Source organism: Lygodium microphyllum, chromosome 5, assembly GCF_053477565.2.
Source record: "Lygodium microphyllum isolate KBCC chromosome 5, Lygodium_microphyllum_v1.1.10, whole genome shotgun sequence".
Lineage (NCBI taxonomy): Eukaryota > Viridiplantae > Streptophyta > Polypodiopsida > Schizaeales > Lygodiaceae > Lygodium > Lygodium microphyllum.
Genome location: NC_141139.1, coordinates 131,380,006 through 131,390,285, shown reverse-complemented (window position 1 = coordinate 131,390,285; position 10,280 = coordinate 131,380,006). Strand labels below are relative to the sequence as shown.

Here is a 10,280-nt window from a genome sequence, read left to right as displayed (position 1 = left end):
TTCCATCTCTTTCTTTTTTTTTCTTTCTTAAATTGTTATCCTCTCCTTCCATCTCTCTCTCTTTTCTACGTTATAACTACGACCATGACCATGACTATGACTACGACCACGACCATGACCACGACCACGACCACAACCATGATGACCACGACTACGACCACGACCACGACCACGACGACCATGACTACGACTACGACCATGACCACGACCACGACTACGACTACGACCATAACCACGACCACGACCACGACCACGACAACCACGACTACGACTAGGACCACGATGACGACCACGACTACAACGACCATGACCACGACCCACGACCACGACTACGACCATGACCATAACCACGACCACGACCACGACCACCATGACCACGACTACGACTACGACCACGACTACGACCACAACCACAACCATGACTACGACTACAACCACGACCACGACCACGATCACGACCACGACTACGACTACGACTACTTATATAGAGATGAAGAGAGAGACAAGAGTTGAGAGAAGAGAGAGATCCAACTAGAGCATTTGACGCCCACAGTCAACACACTGTGGAAAACACAAGCACAAATTGACATTGAATTATGGCAAGAAAATCCACCACAAAACAATAGTTATAATACTCGAGGTAAGATTTCAAAGTCTTACTGATTTCAATTGGTCATGCATGCCATACTATGGGTAGATTGCACTCACTAAGAATAGAATCGGCGATTCACCTCATCTTCTCTCCATCATCAATAGAATTCTCCTTTACCATTTACAACTCACCCACCTTCTCTCCACACTATTGCACACTACAATCTCTATGAGGGCATGAGATTGGGATCTCCACATATACCAAAGCATGATCTCTAGCTTGATAGTTGTATATATACTACTACTACTCGTGGAATAAACCTTAAAATAGTTATTATGCTCAAATATATGCTTGTTAGAGCAGAAATTTGTTCCTAAGACTATTCTAAGGAAGAAAGAGGATTAATGATAAAAGAGTGACATTCCTTGCAAGTGATTTTATATTATATTTATTAATTAAATTTGATAGTTGAGGATGAGTTTCCTAAGAGATCTTGTGGTGATGCTGTTTTAGTTTTGCGAAGCATATGAATGATGTTGTTTTAGTTTTTTGTATTTGTCTTTTTAAGAAGAGATTGATTTTTATGGAATATCCAAAGTTATTTTTGGATTTACGTTATGAAAAATGAATGTTTTTTATACTGATACGATGATTGCCTTCGTTGTATACTTGTGTGGTGGAGGCTAGGACAAGCCCCATGTATGAGAGGTCTCTTTGCAAGAAGAACATTATGCTAGAAGGCAAAAGTATGCTAGGGCTCTCTAGCCATATATCCCTTAGGTTTGTTGAGGATCGGCCTAACCCCTATGAGCCTAGAATGAGCTTATTGTAAGGTCTTATTTACTTTTCTCTCTTTCTCTCCCTCTCTCATTTCCTCTCCCTCCCTCACCCTCACCCTCTCTTTCTCTCTTTCCCTATTAGGTTTAATGATTTTTCTCTTTTTCTCTCTCCTCTCCCTCTCTCATTTCCTTCTCTCTTTCTCTCCCTCTCTCATTTCCTCTCCCTCCCTCACCCTGACCCTCTCTTTCTCTCTTTTCCTATTAGATTTAATGGTTTTTCTTTTTTTCTCTCTCCTCTCCCTCTCTCATTTCCTTTTCTCTCTTCCTCTCCCTCTCTCATTTCCTCTCCCTCCCTCACCCTCACCCTCACCCTCTCTTTCTCTCTTTCCCTATTATGTTTAATATATTTTCTCTCTCATCTCATTTTCTCATTTTTCTCTCTCCTCTCCCTCTCTCATTCCCTTTTGCTCTCTTCCTCTCCTCTCATTTCTTCTCCCTCCCTCTCCCTCTCTCATTTCCCTATTATGTTTAATGTCTCCCTCTCCCTCTCTCATTTCCTCTCCCTCCCCCTCTCTTTTTCTCTCAATCCCTCTCCCTCTCCCTCCCTCTTCCTTTCCCATTCCCTCCCCTCTCCCTCTCCCTCTCTTTCTCTCTCTCTCCCTCCCTCCCATTTCCTCCCTCTCCCTCTCCCTCTCCCTCTCTTTCTCTTTCTCTCCCTCCCTCTCTCTCTCTCATTTCCTCCCCCTCCCTCTCCCGCTCTCTCTCTTTCTCTCGCATTTCCTCTCCCTCTCTCAATATACACAAACTAAACCCTAAACAAGTAAAAGAGAGAGAGAATGGACTCACCGTAAAGATTTAAAGAAGGGTTTGGCGGCTCCTCTTCGCGATGGCGGCTCCTTTTCGCCCTCCGTACACCTCTTCTTCGCGAAAATGACGGCGGCGGTGGCGACAGCGATGAGAAGCCTTCTTTCTCTCTCTCTCTCCCTCTAAGCAAAACGGTCACTCTCTCTCACACTCTCCCTCGAAAACTTTCGTGAATGCGCGAAATGAAATGCGCTCGGGTTTCAGCCTGCGTTTTTTTTCTCTATGGAGCGTCGCTATTTGCGTCGCTATGGCCTGATATCCTTATAGTGTCACTTTCTTGTTCATATGTCTTTTGATCATATCCGAGAGTCTTTCGATCTTGTATCTTATCTTTATCTTTAATCAAAGAATTTATTTTCTCATTCGTCTTGAATCTAAAATTCTTCTGGATAATTGCTTTACGTTGAGTTCTCCCATCGCAAAGCGTCCCTGCAGGAGCGATTTTCACAAACCCCCGCGCAATTTCCGTGCAACAATGTGATTCTAAACTCTTCAAGAATAAAGCATACTCTTTTCTTATTCAATGTGTGAATATCTCTATTAATATGTATGTGTGAAAATTCTCAAAAAATGGGCTTAAGTGCATGTAAACCCTTACTATTACATGAGTTAAAGGTCTAATTTAAAAAATGACTTAACGCCAAACATTTCAAGAATAAAGTATACTCTTTTCCTATTTGACATGTGAATATCTCTATTAATATGTAATCTTTTGTGTCAAAATTCTCTATAAATGGGATTCAAAATGCAACGTCACTATTGACATCATGAATGTGGGAGATCCTTACAATATCGTTAGTTCACATTGGTGTCACAGACTTGGGACATACTTTCAATAGGGCAAGTTTTTTGGACATTATTGTTTAATATGCATGTCTTGCTTTGATTTAAATTAGTTCACCCATGTTGAGAAAATATTATCCTTGCATGAGAGCACCTACTCACAAAAGGAGAAATCCATTTAACCACAAAAAAGATAAGACTTGTTCTTGCCAAGTTCTCATGACTAATAGGACCTAACTACTTGGCATTGTGCCATATTCTTGGCTTTTGGCCAGCTCACTTCCATTCTCTTGCCTTCGAACACCATACTAACTCTAGGAATCCAAATCTCCTACAAAGTAGGAATTTGAATGGTGTGTAATGCTAGCAAGCACTTCCTTCTTATCCCCATGACACTCTCCACCTAACACACAAGGCTCCACTCGACTTGCTCCCAAAGCATGTTATTGCATGCTAATCGAATAGGAGGCTGCCAATGTCTTTCTTCTCTTACCAAAACTTTGTCAAATGCTCACTTCTCCAAGAACTCGTGGAGGGTGGGGAATCCTTGCCCTTCAATCCTGGCAATGCACGGTCTCTATGCCAATAGTTAGGAGCCGATGCAAGAGATCTGCTCTTCTTTGATGACATTTATTTGACTGAAGATGATTCTGCTGAGGAGAATGATGAATGGGTTGCGAAAGCCTTTCTTCAGCGATCTGATACAGTGGTGAATCAACCTTATTTACGGTTATGCTTCCCGGTCAATAAAGAGATGAAACATCATTTCACAACAAGAGTTTGCTGGCAAATGCTCACTCTTCCACATTGACAAGTATGCTCCTTACATATTGCGGCTTGCATAATCAAACAACCCGGTATGTGGTATGTACAATGGAAGAGTCTCCATTAAAAGCTTATGAAATTTACAAATCGTGTATAAGTGTTACAATGAAGTACAACATGACATAACAAGGCTAATATGTGTTTGCACTTGTTACTAGGTTTATCATTAAAGAGCACCTCCCTTGGAATGGGAGGTACAACTAAGATGTGATGCATATTGAGAGGCTAATGAGGGTTTGATTTTGAGGTAGCTACTAGCTCCCCCTCCTCCCCAGAGAGAGAAAAACCTGGCAAAGCAAAACAGTGCAAAAAGGGAGACGCCGGCACCCCAAGCCCCCAAAGACAAAAAGAAGGAAAAAGAAGGAAAAGGAAAAGGAACCCACCCATATAAAGAAAAGGAAAAGGAACCCACCCAGATAGTTCTTGTGTAAGCTAAGCAACCCACCCACCCATATAGTTTGTTTTGGCCTAAAGCTAAATAAGTCTCAATGTGGGAGTAGTTACAAAACGTGGATAGGAACAAATGGCAGTGGCACAACAGTGTTTGTTGGTCCCTGCTAGAATCAGCTGAAAGAATGGGGGGTGGTGAGGAGGAGGAGGAGGAGGAGGAGGAGGTGGAGGTGGAGGTGGAGGAGGCGGCCTGTGAGGAGAGGAGCAGCCAATGAGGAGGAGGATTGGTAGAACTGGAAGTTGTAGACCCGAGAGCCGTCCGGGCGGAAGAGGCCGTAGTTGCGCTCGGACGTGGGACCGGGCTTCATGTCCTCGTTGAAGAGGGCGAAGAGATAGACATCAAGGGAGGTGTTCGGGCGCAGGGGGGTCCCACGCTGGGAGGTTACGTGGTGGACGAGGTTGGCATGGTAGGTCTGGGCGTTCGCAATGGAGGCCCCGGGCTCGTCGGGGTCGCCGGCCGACGGCCACCCGGTCTCCGACACGAGCAGGGTGAGGTTGGTGTGGCCCAGGCCGGCTATGGCGGAATACACCGCGTCCATCTGCGCGTCGAACATGTTGTAGTACACCAGGCCCGTGTTGTCGTCCCGCACACCCGGATTTTCCTGAAATAGCACGTACGACAGCGATATCGTCGTCGGGTTGTCCTTGTAGGCGAAGAACGGGTACACGTTTATCAGGAACGGCGCCCCCGTCCTCGCTAGGAAGTCCAGCACCGGCTTCATGTACAGGTTGGCTATCGCCGGGTTGAACGCCCCCGCCGACGGCGGGTACGACGATGACAGCGTCGAGAACGAATGCGCCGTCGACACCGCTATGTTGTCTTGCAGCCCCATCGACTCCAGCGCTGCGTACACGTTGTTCATCGCCGGTAGAACCTGCAGGCACCACCCCACAGCATCTTCACACGGTTAGAAATTGTAGCACGCTTAACCATCGTGTATCGTCGACTTCATAGCACTCAATCTAATCCCTACTTATATCAGTTACTCTACTTGTGTATCTTCATATCACTGAATCTAGTCCTACTTATCAGTGGCTCTACTGGTGTCTTTTCACTGAATTTAATCCTACTTATCAGTTAGTCTACTTGTCTGTCATCGCTGCATCCACCGCCCACGAGTAATAACGTGATGGCACCCCCACCAAGAAAATTATCCCCCCTCCAATTCATGCCATGCGTCGCATTAGACATTTATAACTAAAGCGATTGCACACACAAACCTTACGTAGAAAAGCTCGAGATTCAAGCATTGCACACACAACTTTGCATAGATCGGTTGTGAATCTCCAAGCTTTTCATGACCCTCGGTTTTGTTAAAAAATTCCTCAATCGTCACGGGTCACCCTTGTTTAGGTAGAACAATCCTGATTCCTATGCTTGCCCTCAAGATTCATGTGCTTACCCTTGTTTTTGTACGAAAAACCCTTTATCTTTCTATCCCTTTGCCCATTTCTTTTGTGTCCTCCAAATTGGAAACCCAACTGATTTGCAAATTAGACCCTCTCATGAATCGATGTGATTCTAAAGAATGCAAACATCAAAAGGGAATGGATTGTCTGAGGAGAAAACATACCGAGAGAGAGTACATATGGTGGGACTAGAGAGAAGGGTGAAAAAGAGTGGCTGAGCCCACGCCATAGTTGTGGTCATGATTTGAGTTTAAAGAATAGATTTATGCTCACTTGTGGGACATGGCCACTAACTTGGTCACATACGCTTCAGCTTTGCGCATTTGAAAGCCCATTTGAAAGCCTATCCTCCTCCTGACTTGGATAAGCAACCCAATGCATTGGTATGGATAGTGGGCAGTGTGTGGGGGTTTGTTTTTGGAGCAAAAAGTGAGATGCACAAGTGAGGAATGAATAGGGTTAGCGGTGTTTGTGTGGACAATGGATGGGAGCACTGAAGGTTCCTTAATGGGGAAGTGGAAAATTGTTGTGATGTTGAGAGTCCAAAGACCAAAAGAGATTTAAGAGGTGCTTCTCTTAACATGAAACACGTTTGAAAGGATGGGAGGAAAATGCAAAATAGACACCAATTTACAAGAGGACTCAATGGTTGCCACATGTGGATTGATGATGGGATGGACAGAACAGGCGAAATAAGCATGAGTGGCACCTTTGGATTCATGAAAATGCTAATACGAGTCTCTAAAGATACTTGCTCAAGTTAAAGGATGGATGAATAGAAGGCATGATGGGAAATGAAAGCACAGAGAGAAACATCCAAGATTAGAGAACGTATACACATGAAAGATGGCTACTGGCTAGTGAGAGTAAAGGTGGGGTGAGGACCTGTGCCATCATGGTGGTGTCGGTGCCACTGAAGATCTCGTTGCCAACGACAATGCCAATGATGTTGGTGGCGGGGAGGTAGGCAGCGATGTTGGCCTGGACCCAGGCCTGGGCGACGGCGGGGTTGCCCAGATACGCCAGCTCCTCGTTGGCGATACCCACAATGAAGGAGATGCCCGTGTTGCCGAACGTCCGCAGCACCACCGGGTCCACGTCGTACAGCTTCGACTTCGTCACCCGCAGCGACTGGATCATCCCCACTACCTCCGCCGGCGGCGGCAGATTGTTCGCGATCTTGCCGTAGTTCACCCCGAAGCTGCTTGACGTCGTCGTCGGCGATGCAGCTGACTCGCCTGCCGCACAAGATGCCAGCATTATGCCTCCTGCACACACAGACACACAGACACGCACATACATTACGAGGCAGATTCAGAGATTGCACACCCAGTGGCTCCGCAGAAGCTAACATCAGTGTCACCACACCTTGCATTTACTCATGCGTACATTGGCTTAACACACTGATTATTCTGATCGCATATCACATTCACTGCTCCAGAAATGAGTGCAACTCAAATGATCAAGTTTCAGACAGTTCTCCACATCATAGGAAGACTTTGCAGCTCTATTCTACCATAAGAATTTCAGACATATAATCTACCAATCCCCATTTCCGAAAGACATAATGAGCTCCCACAATACAGTCCTACAATAGACAATCCTCCAGTGGCCTTAACAATTGGGTATTCATTGTTCCAGAATGCTTGCGACTCAACAGATCGAGTTTCAGACATTTCTCCACATTATAGGGAGATTTTGCAGCTCTATTCGAGCAAAAGAATTTTCAGGCACATCTATCAATTCCCATTTCCGACGACATAATGAGCTCCTACAATACAGTCCTACAATAGGCTTAACCCTACAATGAGCTTCAGGATGGGGTAGCTCCATTCCAAGAGCTCATGGTTTTGAGCTACTGCAAGAGAACTATCACATACCTGGCCTGATCACAAGCTAAAGGGGTGAGAAATACACCATCATCAAAGAACGGGCACCCATGCCTAGCTTATTGCAATGGGGGATGGGGTTGGCAAGCAATGGGTTACCGATATCATGAGCTCCTCGTACAAGGGAGCCACTCCATACCTAGCAGGCTATTGAATTGAGGGGAGAGGGGAGGATTGCAGGCCACTGCCATCTGTAGCAAGCTAGAAATGGGGTGGCTCCCTCGCAAAAGGGCACCCATTGTTGAATAAGCTAGCCATGAGTGGCTCCTTGGGATTAAGACACAGGTCCTTGCCTACATCAAATCCCATTCTCCTCCGCAATAACAAGCCAAGGTAAAGGATAGCTCGCTTGCAAGAGCTCATGACAGGGATAGCCATTATCACATGGTGATACCAAAGGTGTACGAAAAACAGAAGCTGAACAAAAGTGTTAATCAATAGCTTCTATGTTAGTGAATGCAAGCTTCTTGACAGGAAATGCAAAGCTTTCTCACTAAAACATATAAATGAAACCGCACCTGCCATTGCACTCATTACAACGAGGAGTGCTCTCACCACGCTATCTGAGAACTCATCGTGCTTCCACATCCTCATCATCTCCGTCTTAAAGGATTATTAGCACTCCTGGTCAGTGGAAGAGAACTTTCACTCTATTGCACGCAAAGGTAGATTAGCTGCGCCAACCGTCAGTTGAGGCCCAGCTCCCTTCTCTGTACGAATACACCACAGTTCTCTCTCATCATGAAACCGTGTACAAACACTTCCATCTCTGCAGCTTGTTGTGACGACAATGTCTGCCTTTTTCAGATGATCACTGTGACTTGAATCGCTTCAGCTCAACTTTCCTTCAACCTCGACTGTGAGGGAGAGCTCAGCTATGGCAGTAGTGGGTCGAAGCTCAGGATGGCTTATTCTGAAGCATATAGAAAGGGGTTTCGAGCACAAGAAGAAGCAACTGCTGTGAAAATCTCTTGGGCTCTGGCAACCCCTCCAGTAAATGGTGGCTCTTCCTTTCTTAAGCTGACACACAAGCTCAGCGCTCCTCGCGCTCTCTCTCTCTCAACAATTCCCGGGAAGTTCAAGGCTGGCGGGAGTCATAAATTATCGCAGGCACAAAAGGCAGAAGGAATGTTCAAGGAAAGGTGTGTGATTTTGGGTTGATTCTCTTACGAGAGTAAAGGGAAGAGTGATGAGACTCGAAAGAGACCCTCCGTCAGAATCATTGAGCGAGAAAAGGAGCCACAGGCTAGTTTTAGTAGTCACAAAGACGCATATATTTTTTTTTAAAAAGTCGACGTATTTATTTATTTTCCATAAATATGGTTATTTGGTTTTTTGTAAATATGTCCAGGACATATGTATATGCGGTCATGCTTATTCTAGTTACGCTAAGAACGGGTACATCAATTATTTTGATGTGAAGCACCCACAGCGACTACGGCCTACGGCATTGTTCTGGTTTTTTCGATTTTTCAATTGTTCTGGTTTTTTCGATTTTCTGGGCGGAGAATGATTTATTTTAATTCTATTTTGTTGAATCTACTAAGTAGTAGCTGTCGAAGCAGTGATCCGGGACGGCGCCGCCCTGGCTTTGGCCTGTGCCCGTCAACGCGGTGGCACCTACCCAACCGCCACAGTGTCACAAGACACACCCCCCTGAACCGCCAACACACGTACGAGTTGCCCCTCTGGGCTCTCCCTTGGGCATGAACCGCACATGTAGATCCTAGAGACGTCTTGGAAGTATCTTATAACTTGGTAAACGAGGCCAAACGATCCTACACCGTATTGCCGTCGCCGCACATCATGGTAACGAAACGATTGGTAAATAAGGTCAAACGACCCTAAACGGCCATAGCCTCATATCATGCTAGACAAACCATGGACTGGGAGGGTTTTTCCAATATGAGTTGAGAGTCTCCCCTTCCCCTCAACCCCTCTTCAAAAGTAGGCATGACGCACATTATGATTTTTGCATTCGTTTTCCCACTTACTCAAACAAAGGGATATTAAAGCTCACATCTACTTATTGCAACCTTGAGACATCAATTTGCCTCGGTTTTACTCGCTACAGTCTGTTAATTGTTGAAACGATCACCAACTATCTCATGACTTTTGCATACGAAACTCACAAAACCATCCCCATCTTTTTAGACCTTCATTCTAATTGCCTTGTGTGCATTTCAAAAAGGGACCATGGGAAAGTGTTGCTTGAAACAACAACAATCACGAGTGCATAGAATCACCACATTTTTAACAAGTTAAGGAGGCCCAAGAACATGCTATACCATGTTCACTTACTTTTAAGACTTTCATAAAGTTTAGTAAGAGTTGGAAGTGACAAGACCCTTATAACACTTGAATTTTCCCATTTTAGTCCTCCCTATGAAAAGCCCCTCTTAGTTGGCATGTTATACCATGTATGGATGAGATAATGGCTCAAATGAAGGCAAAGCTCTCTAACAAGACACTAACCTACATGGTGGTTAGATTATACAAAATGAAGTTGAAAACCAAAAGTGTGTTGAACTAAGAACACCTTTCACACAGGGTTCTTCGAAAAAGACAAGCATTCTCTAAGTAGTTCAATGGATATGAACCTTGGTCTCCTAAAGTGCTTTGAGGCCACATCCACAATAGCTATCCAATAAGCCCTATTTGTTTGGCTTTCACTAGTATCATAGATTA

The 10,280-nt window shown here is 45.0% G+C and overlaps 1 protein-coding gene across 1 annotated transcript; it reads right to left on the bottom strand.

Annotated features, from left to right (window-relative positions):
- Window positions 1–4,260: 4,260 nt before the first annotated feature.
- On the bottom strand, window positions 4,261–8,793 carry LOC148036410 (glucan endo-1,3-beta-glucosidase 14-like). The gene is made up of 3 exons (XM_087678394.1): window positions 8,111–8,793; window positions 6,589–6,971; window positions 4,261–5,168 (listed from the first exon to the last, which is right to left on the bottom strand). The coding sequence occupies exons 1-3, from the start codon at window positions 8,187–8,189 to the stop codon at window positions 4,407–4,409; spliced, it is 1,224 nt and encodes a 407-aa protein (XP_087534520.1). The 5' UTR covers window positions 8,190–8,793; the 3' UTR covers window positions 4,261–4,406.
- Window positions 8,794–10,280: the final 1,487 nt, after the last annotated feature.